The sequence below is a fragment of the Python bivittatus genome, unplaced genomic scaffold (assembly GCF_059951505.1).
Source record: "Python bivittatus isolate LINGU-HERP-01145 unplaced genomic scaffold, Pbiv_v1 ctg000330_np1212, whole genome shotgun sequence".
NCBI classification, from domain to species: Eukaryota; Metazoa; Chordata; class Lepidosauria; order Squamata; family Pythonidae; genus Python; species Python bivittatus.
The window spans coordinates 21,593,531-21,615,579 of NW_028277058.1; the positions used below are offsets into that span (position 1 = coordinate 21,593,531).

The 22,049-nt window shown below is 38.1% G+C and overlaps 1 protein-coding gene across 3 annotated transcripts in view; it reads left to right on the forward strand.

Annotated features, from left to right (window-relative positions):
- TPH2 (tryptophan hydroxylase 2) overlaps positions 1-22,049 on the forward strand; it is a 75,565-nt gene that overhangs the window by 12,547 nt on the left and 40,969 nt on the right. For all 3 annotated transcript variants that reach the window (XM_088141533.1, XM_088141534.1, XM_088141535.1), the window contains 3 exons: positions 5,005-5,201; positions 14,285-14,420; positions 17,515-17,641. In XM_088141533.1, coding sequence (XP_087997659.1) covers positions 5,005-5,201; positions 14,285-14,420; positions 17,515-17,641 — 460 coding nt within the window. The remainder of the gene's footprint in view (positions 1-5,004; positions 5,202-14,284; positions 14,421-17,514; positions 17,642-22,049) is intronic.

Genomic DNA, 22,049 nt, shown 5'->3' on the forward strand with positions numbered 1-22,049 from the left:
CATGCAGCTGTCATGGCCACTGCCTTTTCTTTCTCACATCCCTTTTCCTTATATGAGTAGGCCATTCATTCATTCATTTATCTCAATTATATAGCTGCCCATCTCATGCATGTGACTCTTTTGCTTGGTGGAGAGGGACTTTCCCCCTCCCTTGGATGCTTGAGTCCCAGGACAGAAATATTGATAGTTCTGCCTTCCAGTGTGGATGTCCTGCAGATCTGCAGACTTCAACTATCAAAGTTCCCCAACTACTATGGCAACTGCTGAACATTCTGGAAGTTGAAGTATAGTCTTCTAGAGAGGTCCAGGTTGGGGAGAATGGCTATGTGTTTTAAGAAGACAGGGCTTTGTCAAGTGCTTCCTTACATTTATGGCCAAGTCAGGAAACCTGTGCCAAAGGCTTTTTCTTCATGCCATATGCTCTGCCATCAGATTGATGGGCTTCTAGGAAAGGATTTATGTAAGATGTGCTTGCTTGCTTATTCGTTTACACATATTTGCTACAATAATTTCCCCACTAGCAACTTACAGCATTTTCTAGAGTCATCCAACCATTCTTGTGCCAAAATAGCAGTAATGAAGACAGGCACTATATCACATCAATAATGGCTAGGCGATGGTATGAAAATACTATAAGTCATCTGTGAGGAAATGGTATGCAGTTACATACATTGCCCAGTAGCAATAAATGACTGGAAAAAAACAAAACAAAAACAAAATAGAATATTAAAATAGAATGATCATAAAACTGTAAATGGCAGCATAGAATTGCAGTTAAGAGAGAAAAATAAAACTCAGGAACACATAAACACTGGGAATGCTTCCAAAGGGTTTATCTAAGCTGTAGATACGTTGTGACTGGTTACACAGTTATCAGCACCTTCCACCCATTACACTGCTATGAGTGGAACAGACAGATTGGGAGCGCTGTTTCTAATGGGTATATTTTAATATGTGTCATGTGCAAATTAAGCTGTCAGGGATGGCTCTGAGGAAATGTAGGATGGAGACCAGGAATTGCCAAACTTCTGATTGTTTAGACACCCTCATATCTCACAACCCAAATGTTTGCCATTTTGTGCACACTTAAAAGTGTGTGTTGGATCTCTCTGCAATGATTTAGCACTGATCTTCCCATCAGCCCACCCGATTCTGATCTTCCTGTCACATACTGATGACACTGCACATGCATTGATCTTCATAGCGCCTTCCCTCCCTCCTTCCCATTACCCCACCCCTTGAACTTTCTACCACTTATCTGTCAACTTTTGCAGGGGTTTTTTTCCATCGCTCTCATCAGGCTGCCAACCCACCACCAATATCCCCAATCTGTTATGTTACGCTACATAGATTTATATGCTGCCACATCAAAAGACTTCAGGTGTTGTACAAAGTTAAAACAGCATATAAAATATGATATACAACCAAATACCCAAATACACTACATTGACCAAATAAATAAATAAATAAATAAATAAATAAATAAATAATCAGCCACCTCTGATCCAACACACACACACACACACATGTGCACACTTGTTTTGGAAGCCTGGTTTATGTTATCAGCTCTTTCCTGCCCCTGTTGCCAATACAGCCTGGTTTGGGATCCAAATGGGGAAATGCTAGCCTTCTATTTCAGTGAGGCATTCCCAATGATATGCCTAAGTTAGGTGAGCAGAACCACCTGAGGTATGAGTTGACATAGTGGTCTTACCCCAGTCTCCACTTTCAATATGTGCTGAGCTTCAGCTCCAGTTATTTTCAGGCATTGAAGTTCAGGCCAAATTTTAAAGAGCTCCAATAAGATTAAACTCAGTATAGGATTACATATTTGCAGTGTCATATATGTATATTTAATCCCAAGCCAATCAATCTGAGTTCAGTGGGGCTTCTCTCACAAAAGAATGTATGCAAGGATAGGCTTCCCAACTTACTTTGTCTGTAATAATATCAATTCCTTATCTTCTTTATTTACATATGGAGCTTTTTTTTCAAAAATATGTGTGGATATGTGTGTGTGTGTGTATGTGTATATACGTATATATGTGTGTGTGTGTGTGCGTGTGCATTCATTCATTCATTCATTCATACATTCTTTGCAGATCAACCCCACGGGTTGAATTCATTATTATCCTCAGGAGTTGGTAAATTTTCAGCACTATCTACAAATACCTGCTGTTTTGCAATTTTCTTGTCACATAAGTTTCCAAGTCAATTCCAATTGTGTTCTCATTTTACTTGTAACGGGCCAAACTTCACACTTCAAAGCAGGCATGCTTTAATTCAATGTACTCTTCAATTTGATGGTTCCTTTTTCAATTCTGAATCCTTTCTTTCCTTCTCTTCCAACCCCTTTGTGGATTCAGTCTACTCCTGAATATTGTAAGCAAAAAAATGGAAAGGGGGAAATATTTCTTTTTTTGTTGCAGAAGAGAAAACTTGAGAGGAAAAGAGCTCATAAAAGTCTTTATATTATGAATATATATTTAATGAGTAAAGAGTAGCAAAAGAAGAAGGAGGAAATTTGTATTCTGCCAACAGAGCAGTTCTTCCTCTATATAACTACCACTGCCTTATTAGCATTTAATAAGGATCTCCTAAATATAGTACTTTAGTGCACAAGCTCCTGGATTTGGTTTAGGTTAGAATTAACCAGTTTCTGACCAGCCTGACCTATTTTTTCCTGATTCCCTGCTGTGACAATTTTTCTACATTTACTGTAAGAAATTAGGAAATGTTTAAATGTGGGTGCAATTTGGCTTAATTAACACATGCTAATGAGCAATGACTCCCCCAGTCCCTGGATGGATGAAAAACATGTTAGTGGTAGTCATTATTTCCCATACTGTGTTTTTTTTAAAGCTAACTTTGACCCTTTCCACCAGAAAGGCATTAATTTTTCTGAGTGGTCACTCTTACAACATTGTGCATTGCTCTGATTTGGCTCTGTGTGTGTTTTTGCACTGTTCTATTGTCCCTGCATCTGTGATGTTGTGAAGCATTTGTTTTAATGAAGAATCTATAAATGCAGAGTTAGTTAGCTTTATAAGAGAACTAAAACAGAATGTGACTGAACATATATGGCAAGCTATTGCTGAATATAGTTGAATATGTCTCTTGGAACTAAAAATTGATTTTAATAAACTCAGAGGAATAGCATGATTCCATAAAAGGAGAAGCTAATGGGAAAAGAAGCTAAAGAAGGCAGGAGTTCATAATAACGGAAATATAATTACAAACAATTCCAAGGAGGAAGAAAAATTCAGGTAGCAGAAGAAGCCAATATGTCTGCACGAAACGTTTAGTGAAGATCTGAAACCCAAAGAGAACAGAAATGGTCAGAGGGACAAGTCACTAAAGAAGAGTACAAACAGGAATCAGGAAAGTGAGATCTCAGAATGAACTTAGATTGGCAAAGCATGTGAAGAAAAAGGGCTTCTTTAGGTATGTTCAAATAGCAAAAATGACAACAAAGACGAGCTACTCATCCCTTCTTTTGGCTTAGTATACTCCAGTGTTTCTCAACCTCAGCAACTTTAAGATGTGTGGACTTCCAACTGCCAGAATTCCCCAGCCAGCCATCTTAAAGTTGCTGAAGTTGAGAAACACTGGTATATCCCAACACAAGTTGTTCAACTGGCTAATTGGGGAGAGAAGGATGAAGGAGCAGATTAAAGCTTGAGATTGATAGAAAGATGGTCAAGGAATATCTGTTGAGTGCAGAGCCAGATGAATTGCATCTTAGGGTATTGAAGGAAGTTGCCTGGCTGAAATTTAATGTCTTCAATCTGAGAAATTGTGGAGAGCTGGCAAAGTACTAGATGATTGTCAAATGTTGTCCCTATCTTCTTTTTCTGCACTGGATCTTACTATATTTTTCTCTTATTCATGAGATAGCAAGCCTCTTTTCTAGAGAAAAATAATTGTAAAATTATTGCAAGGAACTAATTGCCACATGTCTTCTGGAAGAGTAGAAATTATTTGCTTAGCTTTTAAACTGTTATGTTTTTTATTATGCTGATTGTATATTAATAGTTTTCTGTAAGTTTTAACATGTGCATATATGGAGCTCCCTTTTTACTATGTTTACTATAATGTGTAAACTTTTATATATTATGTTGATTATATTTTAATACTTCCTTCTGCAACTTTAATAAGAGCTAGATAGCTAACTTTCCATACAGGATTTCCCCTGACATGACCAAAGATCCAAATTCAAACATAAAATGGGATCTCAGATACAAAATTCAAACACAAAATATGAAATATGACATTTCTCCCAAATTCCTCACAAAATATATACTGTATGGGGAAGAGAAAAAAAAAAGCTCAGCTTTTAACAATTCCTAGCTATTGGTAGAAATGACATCATATTTCCAGAATAATAAATCTTTTGATTTATTTAGCAGACAATGTTTATGAACATTATAACACTATACATACATTTTATATATTATGGCTCTCTTTCTGCTAATCATAATGGGGTAATTTTGGAGGTGACCTAGAGAAGATAGAAGTAGCATAATCACAATTAGAACAGCTTTTGGCATTAAACAATATAATATGTAGGGGTAGGAATGCTTTGCTATCTTAGTTTTGCCCCCAAGGCTGTCTGCCTGCCATTCAACATTCTGCCATGATTTGCTAGCAACATTCCCCCCACCCCCACCTCTCTCTAGCAAGGCTTTGCTAAGGACACTGTAGTCCTTATCAAAAGAAATATATGAAAGGCAGGGCGAGGTGGGGGAGAGAAATAAAAAGATGCTACTTGTATTTAATGAAAATTTCCAGAATTTTGTGGAACTGGAAGAAGTCAGTGAATAGGTATGTAAAAATGTAATATTAGATTTTGTTAGAGTTGACGAAAAGCATGGATTGGACTGACAAGTACTAACTCCTTTTGAAATAACTGGGGGATTGGTATGGATATTGACAGTTTAGAAAATGTAATTCGACAAGCTACTGTTTTCTCAATGTTTACTTCTTTTTGGTTTTTTGTTTTAGTGGCCAGCCAATTCCTAGAGTAGACTATACACCTGAAGAAATAAAAACTTGGGGCGTGGTGTTCAGAGAGCTTTCAAAACTGTATCCTACTCATGCTTGTCGAGAATATTTGAAAAATTTCCCATTGCTGACAAAATACTGTGGCTACAGAGATGATAATGTCCCACAGTTGGAGGATGTCGCTATGTTTCTCAAAGGTAAGCATCAAGCTTGACTCCCAACTAAGGAAAGTACTGTAAAATCATTTACACAAAGTGTGTTAAAATCTGATATTTTTCTCTCTCTTGATGAGTCTGTTTGGTAACTTTGTCTTAGAATACTTCCATTGCACCCCTGCAATGTTTCTACCCATCCAAATCCCTTACAAATAGTTTGAAACAAACTTTTTATTAGCTTCCTCTTTGCTGGTCAAAACATTCTAAGTATTGTCCTATCTATGTTTATGAATCTAGTGAGGACAGAGAATACCATGAACCAATCTGTCTTCCTACTTTGTCCCTCAGGTGTCCAATAGGAGAATGCGAAAACATTATCTAATCAGATCCTTCCTGCCCTCTGAGGGAGCTCCATTTGTGGAACTACAAAATAAAAAGAGATAAAATAAATGGCTAATATCCTAGCCTCTGTATTTGTATTTGTGTATATTTATCAGATGACTTGTATAAACACACTCATATATACAATGGAGATTGTTATGAGTGGAAAATACATGGGAAAGGTTATAAAAAATGTGAACACATTTCTTGAACCCTTTCTGCAAATGTCCCACTCATTGTGAGACCAGTTCACCTTTGTATTTGAAATCCCCTACAACTTGTGAAGCTGAAATGAGACCCATACCAGAAATGTTGTGAGCAGGAGTTTTAACCAATAACCATGGTTATTGGTTAACCACGGTGGTGGTTAACCATGGTGACATGTTGCTGAATTTGAGGAGTGGTGGAGGAAAAGAAGATAAGTTCTAAGCCAAGTATAAACAAAGAAAAAGGCACCAGGGATGGGACACTGAACTGCAGTGGGCTGGAGAAGAGAAGCTTAATTGAGCTGCTGTGCAGTGGTGGACTCGCACCTGGGATTTGGGAGGCACAGTAAAGCAGTTATTCCCTCCCATAGGAAAATGAAGCACCCGTATGAGTTGCACAAGCATTCATGCACTATAAAAATGTATTGCTTTGTATTGCAAAGCTGGAAAAAACTTAACAGTTCCCCAAAGCAGATGATGATGTGGGAACAGTCAGGTCCAACATGGAAGGGGCTCAAACAAAAGTGCTCTGAATATGATTAAATCAGTCATCCACCCATGGATGGGGATTTCAGCTTTGGCCTTTCTATCCATTACCTAATGCTCTAATCCAGGATGGGCAACCTGGTGTACTCTGAATATTTTGGATTTTGTCCTGAATCAGTCTCACTGTGTATGGCCAACACAGGATGATGGAACCTATGGTCCAGAATGTCTAGAGAGTACTAGGTTCTACTTTTCCCCCTAATCACTGCATTCATCTGGTGATCAAATATCTCTATTTTGCATGATTTTTCAAAGACATAATTTAGACATTTTAATATTTTCCTTATCTCTCTGCATCCTCCTTTCCTTTTATGTTGCCTTTTAGATTGTAATATGGAGGGGAGGGACCATATGGCTATTCTGGAAGCATTTTTTGACTGATGCTTCATGTGCTGAAATCAGCAGGAGTTGTTGAAGCTCAGATGAAAACTAGCTTTAGACAAAGCAGACAAGCTTTCGACCTTCCCCTTATAGTTCTGATCAGTCTGACATTTAGTGAATGCTTTTTGCCCCATACATTCGATAACTTTGTTTTCCTTTCTAGAGAGAATAAAGTTATCTGTGGTATTTCTGATGACATATTAAATTTAATGGTGAGGTTAGGTAGGAAATGAACTCCCTGTTGACATTAAAAATGGAGGAAAACTACAGTAAAGTATACTAATAATTAAAAAAATCAGAACAATACTATTTCAATTGAAAATATATAGTGCTTAGTCTGAAAATCTAACTCTGCCTTCTTCCATTATTATACCTCTATGGCTGCCAGCATTTAACATTAACTGGCTTGCTGTCCTTTCAGTCTTGTGCGTCATACCTTTCAATGGTGCCTCTTGTCTGATTCTCTCTGTCCCTGAGAGATTCCTTTTTTTCCATTTGCTCAAAGCTGTAAAAATGTTGGAAGGCTCCAAAATATTCACTCTGCCAAAGACATCAGTAAAAAAAATGCAGGGGAGGTGGGGTGGGGAAACTAAAGCTTGGTGTCCTTTTTTAAAAGAATTAACCAATGAAATAGTAAAATACCTGAAAAGAACCAGCTTCAAAGTCACAGGAAGTTTAGAGTGACCCAAGAAAGAGAGTTGTCATAAAGACAATGGCAGTTAAAAGGGGGGAAATGAGACTCTATATTTGATGCATTTGTACAGAAAAAGGTTACTTAGAACTTTCTGATAAGAGGAATACAACTAACAGGACCACTTTTAGGCTTTTAGTGTAAGATGGCAGCCACTTCAGATGGTACATCTAGGAGACAGTAGCAATGTCTTGTAATAGACAAATAGGTGCCATATGGTTTTTCTTCACCCACCAGGCTTTCCAGCTGCCTTCAGAGATGGTGGAAATTTACTGGCAATTTTCTTCTGAAAAAACATTCAACCTTCAGCCCAGTCAGCTCTTCTTCATGGAATAGGAAGAAATCAAATTGTTCTTTGGGTTCAGGCAGCAAAACATCTTAGCCATTTCAGACAGCTATACCTTTAACTTAAATATAGTTTTTGGATTGTTAACCACAGTTATAAAAGATTGTACATACCCCATTATATCTTCAGTAAAGATTTTTAAAAATAATTTCAAAGAAAAATCTAGTAGTGGCTACTCCACATCTAGAAGATTCTTCATATATCTGTATTTTACACGCAGGTAGTGTGTGTATTTGCTGGAAACAGTAGAAAAAAAATAGAACAATAGAAATTGTGGATGATTTCATAGGATGTGCAGAGGATCGCTCTTTCCTGAAGTAATAATGATACGATTACCTACTTCTGGGATTAGGTGTTAAAATCTGCCTGATCAAAGGATTTAACTCCAGCCCCTTAAAAATGTGTTCAGAACAGATTTCGTAAGGCAAACAGCATCTCCCGGGATTCTCGCTAACACAGCCATTGTTGAGAATTCTGTGAGTTAGTCTACATATCTAGTGATTGCTCATGCTGGATACATTTTGCTTAGAATGAACAGCCCTAGATGAAGATTTGTAGAATTATATAATTATGGAGTTAGAATGGGCCATTTAGTCAATTAAACTGATTCCCCTGCTCAGCACAGGAATTCAATTTAAGACATTTACAAAAGATGGTTTCCAGTCTCTACTTGGACGTATCCAGTGAAGGGGAGCCCGATTCTTGGTAATTGATTCTATTGTTAAATTCTCTTATTGTTGGGAAATTTTTCTAACATTCAGTGAGAATCTGCCTTCCTTTAACTGAAATCCATTATTCTATGTCCTGCACAAATAATAGAGAACAGGTGTTGACCTTCTGTATGACAATCTTACAAATTGCTATCATATCCCATTAAGTTTTCTCTTCTCAAGGCTAAATACTTCCAATTCCTTTAATCTTTCATCTTAGTTCATAGCTCCTGATCATCTCCATTGCCATTCTGTTCCAACTCATCTTAAAATGTAGATTCTAAAACCAGACATAATTCTTAAGATGTGGTCTGAGCAATACAGATTAAGGTGGAATAATGATTTCCCATGATTTGGAAACAGTATTTCTGCTGATACAGCTTAAAACTGAATTTGACTTTTTGGCAGCCCTATCACACTGCTGAATCATATTCATTTTGTAATTAACTAGTATTCCAAGATACTTTTCACAAGTATTATTACCATCCTCTACCTGCGCATTGGATTTCTGTTTTCTAAGTGAAAACCTGTCATTTCTGCCTTTTAAATTTCATTCTGTTGCTTTGAAACCATTTTAATCCCCTATCAAGATAATCTCCTAGGGTATTAACTATCCAATCAAATTTTGACATCTGCACATTTGATAAGCATTGCTAATGCTTGCTGATTACCATATCATGGGGTGCTTTTTAAAATGCTTTGCAGAAATCATTCTCATAATCAATTAAATAAGTTAGTCAAAAGAATGAGATAAGGTTATGGCAAGGTTTATTCTTGACAAACCTGTACTGACGTCTGCTAATTGTTTTCAAGGTGTTTATAAATTTTCTTTAAGGTACTTACAGATTGATCTCTTTATGAACTGCCCTAGAATTTTCTCAGTATTGATGTCAGGCTGATTGGTCTGTAGTGTGCTGGATCTTTTCTTTTCCTTCTTTTGAAGATAGGGGACAGCATTTATTCTTTTACACAGAGCATCCACAGCAACCTGAAGTTTTATCTAAATGATGAAATGTGCATCATGATAACATTCTGTGAGATCTCTCCATTTATGTTGTTGTTGTTGTTGTTGTTTAGTCGTTAAGTCGTGTCCGACTCTTCGTGACCCCATGAACCATATTGCGCCAGGCCTTCCTGTCCTTCACTGCCTCCCTGAGTTTGCTCAGTTTCATGCTCATTGCTTCAGTGATGCTATCTAACCATCTCATCCTCTGCCGTCCTCTTCTCCTTTTGCCTTCAATCTTTCCCAGCATCAGGGTCTTCTCCAAAGAGATCTCTCTTTGCATTAGGTGGCCAAAATATCTGAGCTTGAGCTTCATTATCGATCCTTCCAATGAGCAATCAGGGTTGATTTCCTTTAAGATTGACTGGTTTGACCTCCTAGCAGTCCAGGGGACTCTCAAGAGTCTTCTCCAGCACCACAGTTCAAAGGCATCAATTCTTCGGCGCTCAGCCTTTTTATGGTCCAGCTCTCACAGCCATACATTACTACTGGAAAAACCATAGCTTTGACTATGCGGATCTTTGTCGGCAAGGTGACATCTCTGCTTTTTAATATGCTATCTAGGCTTGCCATAGCTTTCCTCCCAAGGAGCAAGCGTCTTTTAATTTCATGGCTGCAGTCTCCATCTGCGGTGATCTTGGAGCCCAAATAAATGAAGTCTGTTACTGCTTCCATTTCTACCCCTTCTATTTGCCAGGAATTGATGGGTCCAGATGCCATGATCTTAGTTTTTTTAATGTTGAGTTTCAAGCCAGCTTTTGCACTCTCCTCTTTCACCCTCATCAAGAGGCTCTTTAGTTCTTCTTCACTTTCTGCCATTAGGGTGGTATCGTCCGCATATCTGAGGTTGTTGATGATTCTCCCTGCAATCTTAATTCCGGCTTGTGATTCTTCCAGCCTGGCATTTCTCATGATGTACTCTGCATATAGGTTAAATAAGCAGGGTGACAGTATACAGCCTTGTCGTACACCTTTTCCTATTCTGAACCAATCGGTTGTTCCATGACCGGTTCTAACTGTTGCTTCTTGGCCCGCATACAGATTTCTCAGGAGACAGGTAAGGTGGTCTGGTATTCCCATCTCTTTAAGAATTTGCCACAGTTTGTTGTGATCCACACAATCAAAGGCTTTTGCATAGTCAATGAAGCAGAAGTAGATATTTTTCTGGAACTCTCGTGCTTTCTCCATGATCCAGCGAATGTTGGCGATTTGATCTCTAGTTCCTCTGCCTCTTCGAAACCCAGCTTGTACATCCGGTAGTTCTCGGTTCATGTATTGCTGAAGCCTAGCTTGTAGGATTTTGAGCATAACCTTGCTAGCATGTGAAATGAGTGCAATTGTGCGATAGTTTGAGCATTCTTTGGCGTTGCCCTTCTTTGGAATTGGAACGTAAACTGACCTTTTCCAATCCCGTGGCCACTGTTGCGTTTTCCAAACTTGCTGGCATATTGAGTGCAGCACTTTAACACCATCATCTTTTAGTATTTTAAATAACTCAGCTGGAATACTGTCATCTCCACTAGCTTTGTTGTTAGCAATGCTTCCTAAGGCCCACTTGACTTCACTCTCTAGGATGTCTGGCTCAAGGTCAGTGATCACACCAGTGTGGACATCAGGGACATTAAGATCTTTCTTGTATAGTTCTTCTGTGTATTCTTGCCACCTCTTCTTAATCTCTTCTGCTTCTGTTAGGTCCCTGCCTTTTTTGTCCTTTATCATGCCCATCTTTGCACTAAACGTTCCTTTCATATCTCCAATTTTCTTGTAGAGATCTCTAGTCTTCCCCATTCTATTGTTTTCCTCAATTTCTTTGCATTGTTCATTTAAGAAGGCCTTCTTATCTCTCCTGGCTATTCTCTGGAAATCTGCATTCAGTTGCTTATATCTTTCCCTTTCACCCTTGCTTTTCGCATTCCTTCTTTCCACAGCTATTTGTAAAGCCTCATCAGACAGCCATTTTGCTTTCTTGCATTTCTTTTTCTTTGGGATGGTTTTAGTTGCTGCCTCCTGTACAATGTTACGGACCTCCGTCCATAGTTCTTCAGGCACTCTGTCTACCAAATCTAATCCTCTAAATCTATTCATCACCTTCCCTGTGTACTCACAAGGAATATGATCTAAGTCATACCTGAGTGGTCTAGTGGTTTTCCCTACATTCTTCAATTTAAGCCTAAATTTTGCAGTAAGAAGCTCATGATCTGAGCCACAGTCAGCTCCTGGTCTTGTTTTTGTTGTCTGTATAGAGCTTCTCCATCTTTGGCTGCAAAGTATATAATCAATCTGGTTTCGGTATTGACCATCTGGTGATGTCCATGTGTAGAGTCGTCTCTTGTGTTGTTGGAAAAGAGTGTTTGCTATGAGTAGCTTGTTCTCTTGACAGAACTCTATTAGCCTTTGCCCTGCTTCATTTTGTACTCCAAGGCCAAATTTGCCTGTTATTCCGATTACTCCTTGACTTCCTACTTTAGCATTCCAATCCCCTATGATGAAAAGGACATCTTTTTTTGGTGCCAGTTCTAGAAGGTGTTGTAGGTCTTCATAGAAGTGGTCAACTTCAGCTTCTTCAGCATCAGTGGTTGGGGCATAGACTTGGATGACTGTGATATTGAATGGTTTGCCTTGGATACGCACTGAGATCATTCTGTCATTTTTGAAGTTGTACCCCATTACTGCATTTCCCACTCTCTTATTCACTATGAGTGCAACTCCATTTCTTCTAAGGGTTTCTTGCCCACAGTAGTAGATATAATGGTCACCCGAATTAAATTCACCCATTCCCGTCCATTTCAGTTCGCTGATTCCCAAGATGTCGACGTTCAATCTTGTCATCTCATGTTTGACCACATCCAGCTTGCCTTGGTTCATAGATCTTACATTCCAGGTACCTATACAATATTGTTCTTTACAGCATCGGACCTTCTTTTCGCTTCCAGATACATCCACAGCTGAACGTCCTTTCGGCTTTGGCCCAGCCGCTTCACTCTTTCTGGAGCTACTTGGAAATGCCCTCCGCTCTTCCCCAGTAGCATATTGGACACCTTCCGACCTGAGGGGCTCATCTTCCGGCATCATATCTTTTAGCCTTTTAACATTGTCCATGGGGTTTTCTTGGCAAGGATACTGGAGTGGGTTGCCATTTCCTTCTCCAGTGGACCACATTTTGTCAGAACTCTCTGTCATGACCTGTCCGTCTTGGGTGGCCCTGCACGGTATAGCTCATGGCTTCACTGAGTTACGCAAGCCCCTTCGCCACGACAAGGCAGTGATCCATGAAGGGGTCCATTTATGTACTTGTATGCAATGTCATGATGCAAGTACAAAAGGATCAGAATTTGCACTACAACACTAAAACATATATTTCATCATTTCATGGCACTTTATATATTTATCTTTTCTCCAGAATTTCTCAGTGATTATACACAAGGGTTTAGACAGGCTTTCAGCAAGTTCTTATGATGCAATTCATCTGGACTTGGTTATCTAAGCCCATTCAATGTAAAGTGGTATTAACTGGCTGTTTCTATTGGTCTCAAGCTCCAGCCCTGCTCATTCATTGCTCTTCACAATTTTTTGGTGTGACTTAGTTTTTTTTTTTGTTGGAGAAGTTAGAACTAAAATTGGAATTAAATGGTTTTGCTATTTCCTTCTTACTTGTTTTTAGACCAGTTTGCCATCATATTGAGCAGCTGGCATACTAATTCCTTTTTGTTTTGAACATAGCTAAAGGAAGCGTGTTGCTGTTGTTCTTAATATCCTTCACTAATCTCAGTTATTCTAAGCTTTCATTTTCCTGATTCTAACTGTACAGTTTTTGCCTATCATCTGTCCTTACTCTTCCTTTGTAACTTGGCTTTATTTCTATTTTCAGGATTTCCACTTTTTTGTTTCCAGATCTTCATCAACTTTTTTGTATAGCTGTATTGGCTTCTGCTATCTTCCATTTTTTTCCTAACTGGAATTATTTGCAATTATGCTTCTAATATTTCCTCTCTTATGAGTTCCATCTTGAACTTCTTTCCTCATTAGTTTCTCCTCCCATGGACTCCTACTTATCACTCCTCTGAGTTTATTAAATCCTCATGTTTGAGGCCCAAGTTTTAATTAACTCAGTTTCAGTCTCCCTATCAGTCAAAGCATAGCTCATCCTCTTATGCCTTCCTTTACTCTCCACCTGATAAGGACACAGCTGGCAGCAAGGCAACACAGGAATGTCTTAAAAGATCTATGCTTATAAAATTTGCTTCCCAATAGATGTTGGTATAATCAAAGTTTCCCAAACTTCATGTGTCTTTGAAAAATTTGTAGATTCCCTTTGGAAGGCATTATCCACATCCTCTCCTTAGTTGGGTGGGCAATAATAGACATCAGCAACATGTTTACTTTTATTTCTTCATCCACTTATCAAAATTCATTTATCTGGATTTCTGAGCAGAGATTGATATGTTTAACATACTCTCTTTCGATTTCTTGTGTTCCTTTGGAACAAATGGTGTCCTTCAGTTGCTATGTTCATATCCTGGGAGTCATCCCCCCATGTCTCTGTTAGTGTGTTTTTTCCCTTCTGTACCAAGAGTCATTTTGTTTCTTTACTCTACTCTGGCATAGTGACCCTCATGGTTTCTCTAGCTACTGAATGAGCTTCCTGAGTTAAATGAGCTCTGTTTTGTAAACGCTGTCATCTTATTCTTTACTGCTCAAAGGTAAATCCCATCTCTCTATCAGACAGCAGCCTATGTAGTATATCATGACGCTAATAATGAACAATTCTTTAAAAAGAAATCTGGCAAGAATTACTTGTATCAATCAATTGAAATATGCAAACATACATAATGAAATAATGTTGATTTGTCTTCCACTTCAGAAAGGTCTGGTTTCACAGTCAGACCTGTGGCTGGATATTTGTCACCTCGTGATTTCTTAGCTGGCCTGGCCTACCGGGTTTTCCACTGTACCCAGTACATCCGCCATGGTTCGGATCCTCTTTATACTCCTGAACCGTGAGTATCATTTGTTGTTATAAGCTATTACTCCACTTAGGGCTTACCTTTCCTCTTACAAGCCTGAGGTGGCACAGATGGCCACAACATTTTCTATACCATTTATTTAACCTTCATAATAGTTTGGCAAAAATAGATTCAATGGAGAAAGAGTGACCGGCCTAATGTTTTAGCAGGGGTTTCATTCTGGGTCTTTTCAGTCCTACTTCAGTATTCTCACTTCGTTTTTCCAGAGTCACTGAGAGTCATAACAACAACAACAATTTCCAAACCTAGCATTGTTTTGCATGTATGCTTGGACTACAGTTCAATTAAACACAGTTGCTACAAATAATGCAAGTTGTAGACCAACATATTTGGGGAATGATACTTTGGGAATGCTGCGCTAACCATTATCTGCTAAAACTACCCTAGTGCTTTTTCCAAGGATAAAATGGATAAGCATGCTAAACAACCATGTATATCATTCCTGAACGCTTAGAACAAAGGAGTGGGGGGAGAAAATGGCAAGATTAAAAAATAAACACAACTATCTTTAGTTTACTTATCTAAAGATAAGGTACAGGAACTTGCAATTTAATTTACATTTAATCTGGTTCTATTCTTTAGATTATTCAATGACTCTGGCTAAGGCTAAGAACATGCTAAGAACATGCTAAAATCCCTATGTCTCTGCACTATACCTTCTTTATTTGTCTAAGGTCCTACAGTTGCTCCCTACTCCCTGCCCAATGGTTTGTATGGGAGTGTCCTTAAGAGCCCAACATGACAGCCTGGATTTCCTGTCTCATAACTGGCCTCCAAAAATTTGAATAAGCACTAAGTGGCAGCGTTGGAGTCTTCTTTATTTCTCTGCTGCTAACTAGAGGCCATATCGATTTTTTCAGCAATAGATTTAGTTCAGCCTTTAGCATTTAAGATTACTGTGTTCCATACACAAGTTCTGATTTGCATATACACATTTGATAGTTTTCCACAGCAGTATCTACCTGGAAATTGGTGGTATATCTAGGACTGAAATGCAGAGCCAAAGTTCTGGATTCCACAGCCAAATGAATTTTAAAAGAGTGACAGCTGGGGATAGTGACAAAAGAAGACCTTGATGTAAATATACATTAAATAAGGTACACCAAGCCTAATACTTTCAGCATAGTATTTCTTCCACAGGCCTGCACTGGCATTTGAGCCAAGTGAATATCTGATTATAGGTCCTCTTTCTTTTCTTTTCTTTTTTAACTTTTTCAAATAAAACTATACTAATTCTCAAACAGATCTTATAGTTCAGGATTACAGAGACAATTTTTCCTTTTATCCCTATAGTCATGACAGTGTCATGATTTATGTGCATTTAAAATATGAAACTCCATCTACTCAAAGAATCTTTCTTCATCTCTCAGGTGACTAAAATGAAATAGCTGCAATGCTGCTGGGGATTAGTAATCAGATTGTTTCTGCTTACTAAGGAGTCAATTGCATTAATTCATTTCTGACCAATCTGGAAACAAGTTGGATCATCAGCAATGATGGATCCGGCCACATCCAGAAATAAGTTGCATCATTAGGAATGATGGATGGGATTCAGAAATAGCAGGACCAAAATGCATTTATCAGAGCAAGCAAATAAAGCTCTCACTAGGGAACATAATAATTAAACAATAACTAGTGAAACCTGTGAAAAAAATGTTGAACTCAATAGTTGTCATTCAGGACGCTGTACTCCATTTAACTCCCCTGTAACCCAGATTTTTGGACTTCTTGCCTATAGCCATTTATCTTGGCTTTTTTGCTGAGGTTTCACATGACATTTCATTTTCGGTAGCAGGGCTTCTATTTCACTTTTTGCTTGGCAATGCTAGAACCGAACCCACTGCAAAGCCCCTGAGGGTCATGGGTTCTGCTGCTCAGGTCAGAACTCTGCTCCTGGAAAGAAAAAATATCAGGATATCAAGTCCTGAAATCAATGAAGGCAATTCCATTTCTATTCAAGAATGTTCATTCACCCATGTCCTTTAGGATGGGTGTGGTCCCAATATGTTGAACATACTAACTGGGAATCCTAATTGTAAGCCACCTAGAGTCATGCATTTAAGATGGGCAGCTATATAAATAGAAATCAATCAATCAATCAATCAATCAATCAATCAATCAATCAATCCACTTGGAGGGGAAGGCTGATTTAGAGGAAGACTTAATAGAGAAAAGAAAGAAACATTGTAAAGCTGAACTAGATACAGGTACTCAATTCTTGAAATTATGTTCATCTAGTAACAAGACAAGCCTATTCCCAAAAGTGGAGGCTTTTATAAAAAGCACAAGGTGGCAGTTCAGAACCAGAAATGAATGCTGAGTCTTTAAGATCTCAGCTTTATTCATAATCCCCCTGACATTGGTTCTATATTGTAAAAGAAAAGAAAAAGAAAAAAGGAAATAAACCATTTGGGGAAACTTGTGTCTTAACTCCTCTGTTTTCTTATTTACACACAGCTACTTAACTGTCCTAATCCTTACATACACATCTGTGATCTGTGAACAAAAATGGATAGGTTGGTATGAATAGCTCATTGTCTTGATTGGGGGGGGGGCATCAGAAATATAATGGGGAACTGAATATAATAGTAAAAAAAAAAAAATTACAATGGAATCTGATGTAGAAATGAATACATCCACACCGACATTCCCATACATAAACACACATTTATAAAACACAAGTACTATTTTTGCTTGAGCAAAGAAACAGTGGGAAGGTTTTTAAAAGCTATGAAGAGTAAGAGAGATTTTAAAAAATTAAATAGAAGCATTTCTTTCCTTGAAAATTGGTTGGCATTTTATGTGTTTTAGACTCATATTTTTATTGTCAAAGATAAAACAGTATAAGGTTGGGTGAGAAGCAAAAATAAATAAACAAATGAATAAAAATTGCTGTTTTACTATTGCAAATCAAAGATCATTGAAAGCAATCTTTATGATAGTCCTCTTTCATTTTTAAAAAAGAACATCTGAACATACTATTTGGGGATTATTGCAGTACTCTATGTGAGTTTATATCACAATACTTTCAGACATATACTAACATTGTATTTTTATTCTTTGGCAGGGATACATGCCATGAACTTCTGGGACACGTGCCTCTGCTTGCTGACCCCAAATTTGCCCAGTTTTCTCAAGAGATCGGTTTGGCCTCTCTGGGAGCATCTGATGAAGATGTCCAAAAACTTGCTACTGTAAGTCACTAACTTTTAAAGTGTGAGATTTATTCCCTGTTTGTTAAGAATTTGCCAGTTCTTCTAAATTTACTAAATGTAAGGGTGGAGGCAAGCTAGCCATTTCCCTCATCCCTAAATAATGGTTCACACTTTGCATTAAATGGGCTGTATGACCTAATTCAGGCACCGTACTTTGCTTTAAGTATCATCTGATGAATAAATACTGAACATGTCTATTTGTTTATGAATTCAGCTAATGTTACTTTATTTAACAAACCATGGTCAGGCAGGCTATTGCTTAGTACGGTGCCTGAATTAGGTCATACAGCCCATTCTTACAACCCAACCGGTTTCTTTGATTTAAGTATCATCTGATGAATAAATACTGAACATGTCTATTTGTTTATGAATTCAGCTAATGTTACTTTATTTAACAAACTATGGTCAGGCAGGCTATTGCTTAGTATGGTGCCTGAATTAGGTCATACAGCCCATTCCTCCCTGACAATATGATAGTATGTCCATGCTACCTTTAATGTATGGTCAGAACCAACCTTCCTTCCTTCCTTCCTTCCTTCCTTCCTTCCTTCCTTCCTTCCTTCCTTCCTTCCTTCCTTCCTTCCTTCCTTCCTTCCTTAACATCTCCAAAATACCTTGAAACCATCCAGGAGTGCCTTTACTAATCTAGTGCTTTCCAGATGTGATGAGACTACTGGTCCCAGAATTCCTAGCCAGACATTGTCCATGATCCCTAAGAATACAGGGAATTATAGGAATTGTAGATGCAACATGTCTGGAACATGCCCAATTGATGGAAAACCATTTTTTGATGCAAATTTGAATGGATGAGATTCAGACTCATTGTATTTCTGCAGTTAAGCTTTTGCAAACCGTATTGTAAAGGAAATGCACATATTTTTACATTAGCCCAGAGGGAAAATGGAGATGAAAAATAAGGTATACAGTAAGAGAGTATTGATTTCTTAAAATATTGCAACGCTGTAGGCAACAGTACATATTCAGTGGACAGGGATGCAGTACAGTTCTGCCTGATGTACAGAAAGTAAGAAAGGACTTACGGGAGTGGGAAAACTTTGTATCCAGATTCTATATGTGCATCCAAGCTTCCTTGAATACAAAGAAAATCTGGATCTGGAGTAGGTATATGAGAAACAGCTTTCACAGTTTTTTTCTCCTGAAAGTTATATAAAGAAAAAACCTTAGTATTGCCTTAGTTTTTTGCACTGAAAATAATGTTCCCTAATTTAGGGAAAGCCTGGCTCCTTCAATATAGAATTTAAGTTTATGGTTATGCATTAGCCGACTGAAGTTATGGAGCTTTGGCTAATTCCCCAGATTTTATCATTCTGGGAAAATTAGTATCAAAAGCCATTATATGTATGTTTGGACCTATTATTAGTGTAACTGGCAATGTCACTGTTTGCTTCATCCTTATTATCTATTTTTTCAGTATGGATAAAACAAATCTATTATTTCAAAAATGATCTTATATATCAGTCTTCACTAATTACTTCTTTTAAAGTACTATTTAAAAATCTGTCCAATTAAAGAAATTGCTGTCAGGTACGAATTAACCTTATTTTTTTCCCCAGGTTTTTTTCCCTTCTATTCTGAAATTGTTTTCAGTCTCAGGCACTTACGTATTAAAAACATAATTCTTTCTTTTATTGCTATTTCTTGTGCTATTTTAAGCTAGGCCTGAAGAATGGAAACTAAACAATTGAGCTGTATATACAAGACTTCAGGAATGAACCCAGGAGTTAGTCAGAAAAGTCAAGATGGTGGCCATGACTGTGGAATCAAACCTCATCCCTTTTTTACATGCCTCCTGTGCTGTGTGTAAAAAGGGAAGGGACTTTGATTGTGCCAAAGTAGGGAAGGTCAGAACAAAGAATGTAGGATGAGGTCATAAGGTATACTACATTTCTGAGCGTGGAGAAAGGATGTGCCTCTGTTGAAGTGCACAGGTCATATATGTGCTATTAGTTTATACACTAGATCTACTCAGGAATATTGTAATAAAGCTGTCAGTGGAGTCTATGTTTTAATCTTTAATCCAGTAAACCAGAGGCATCCACAGGATCTGATGCTTTCATCAAATGGGTACAAAGGGAGCAGAGCTTGCATCGTGACAGCTCTTTTTGTCATTTGCCCACCCTTGTCCCCATCCTGTAGATGCTACTGCTAGAAAGGAATGCAGTGTTGCTTTTAAGCGAATAGCGGAATAGAGCAATGTTTGATAAATTATATATTCTTCAGCAGTAGGTCAGGGCATGATGAGAGAGGTTTTACAAAAGGGGCATCCTCTTTTCATCTGTGAAATGCTAGGAAGAACGGTTCTTAAAAGTTTAAAGAATTATTATCACAGGGTTACACAAACAAATATCAACGTTGGGATTTTTTGAAAGATAATCATTTGCAAGCCAAATGTAATTACCATAACTGATAATTGTTGAACAATTAAAATTGGAAAGCCTATCAGTTACTGTCCTGAAGTAATGATAATATTGTCTTCAATATAGCTCATTGTCCTAGCATCAATATCATTGGCTTGGAGATAACTTCAGCATTTAAGTTGAGAAGAATACATGTGCAGGGAAGCCCAGTATCATTTAGAGAGTCAGTGTGGAAATTCTGGAATTGAGACCCAAGGATATAGTGTGTTCCTGATGCTATACATGTTTTAATTTATATTCTCAAGGTTATAGATAGCTGAGAGAAGAAAGCAATACCTCACCCCCTACAACATTTCAGAGAAAACAAATGGCTACAGATGCACAGCAAAGTTAACCAGAATAATAAACAGATACTTAGCATTTATATAGTGCTTTAAAGTGCATAAAATGTTTTGCAGATGTGATCATTAATTTTTACATTAGACAATATAAGCATGCCAATTCTTAACATAGGCTGAGAAAATATTGATTTGTTTAAAGCAAGCAAATGTGCCTATGATGGATGAAGGGTTTAAATGACAATCTTTGTTAGCCTGTTCAGTTGACACCTTGATAGGTGGACCACCAAACAGCCCTTCCATCTTCACATTCATGCTGGTGACTTCAGTGAACAGGTAGTCATCTATGACACAGAGTGATTGTCTGCAGCAAAAAGCTTTCACATATATGCAAAGGCTGCTATGCAATCTGAAATCCTGCAATATCAAGGTTCCAGCTCCTATGTAAAGGGTTCCTGAAGGATTGTTACTAAAGACAATCACACCGTATCACAGATTTTTAAAAAATTATTTTACAAATTTTATATCCACCCCAATTATAGACTCTGGGTAGCTCATACTCATCAAACATAAAACAAAGCATAAAGGCATAAAATTCAGACAGAAAGCCAGAACAGAAAAAATGCAGTAACTAGATGTCGTACATAGGAGCCAACACAACCAGTGCTCTGTACTCCAAAGACCTGCTGCAAGAGGATAGTTTTCATTTTTCCTAAATGGTAACAAGGAAAGGACTCTTTTAACCTTGGAAAAGGAACAAATATTCCAATATGTCACAGAGCTAATATGGCCACTAAAAAGCTTGCTTCTGTTCTCTACGCTGCTAACTCCCTTGAGAGAGGGAATCGGAAGCATGCCTTCCTGTATAGACTGCACAGGGTAGGCAGACTCTATTTGGAATATATGGTCCTGCAGATAATTAGCCATAAAGGGCTTAATAGGTCACAACCAAATTCTATCTGGACATCTACTGGCAACCTACGTGGCTGTTACAATATTGATGTTATTCTGCTAAACCAGCCCTGACCTGTCATCAGGCAGCCAACTACCTTTTGAAGCAACTGCAGTTTCTGAATAGTCTTCAGAAGCAACCCTAAGTAAAGCACATTACAGTTATCCAAAGGCAAGGTGATGAGGGCATGAATTACTGATTCTAAAGCAACTTGTTCTAAGAATAGTCACATTTGATGCATCAGCTGACATTGGGCAAATGTTCTCCTGGCCCTCACTTCCACCTGCTGATCAAGGAGTCCAGAATAACCCCCATATGGCCTCCGACTGCTCTTTCTAAAGAGTGCAACCCCAGTCAGGAGCCAAAACAAATTTGGATTCATGTGTTTTCTTGATATTCCATCTTCCATCTTCCTGGGATTTAATATTAATCTGTTTGATCCCATTCATCACCCACAGTCTACGGACTCTGGTTAGGACCTCTGCCATATCTCCTCTTGGGATAAAGGTGTAAAAATGGGTATAGTGCATACCACCTCTGTCAAGGTGGTGAATCATTCCCTTCCATCAAATAAGCATTTATCACTCTTCAAGTTCAGCCCTCTGTTCCCTCCCTGGCAATTTAAACAAGCCATGAGGGGCAGGGATCTAGCCTGCAGATGGCTGAATTCATACTACAGAGAAACCTATCCACTTTTTCAGATTCCACGGGTTCAAAAG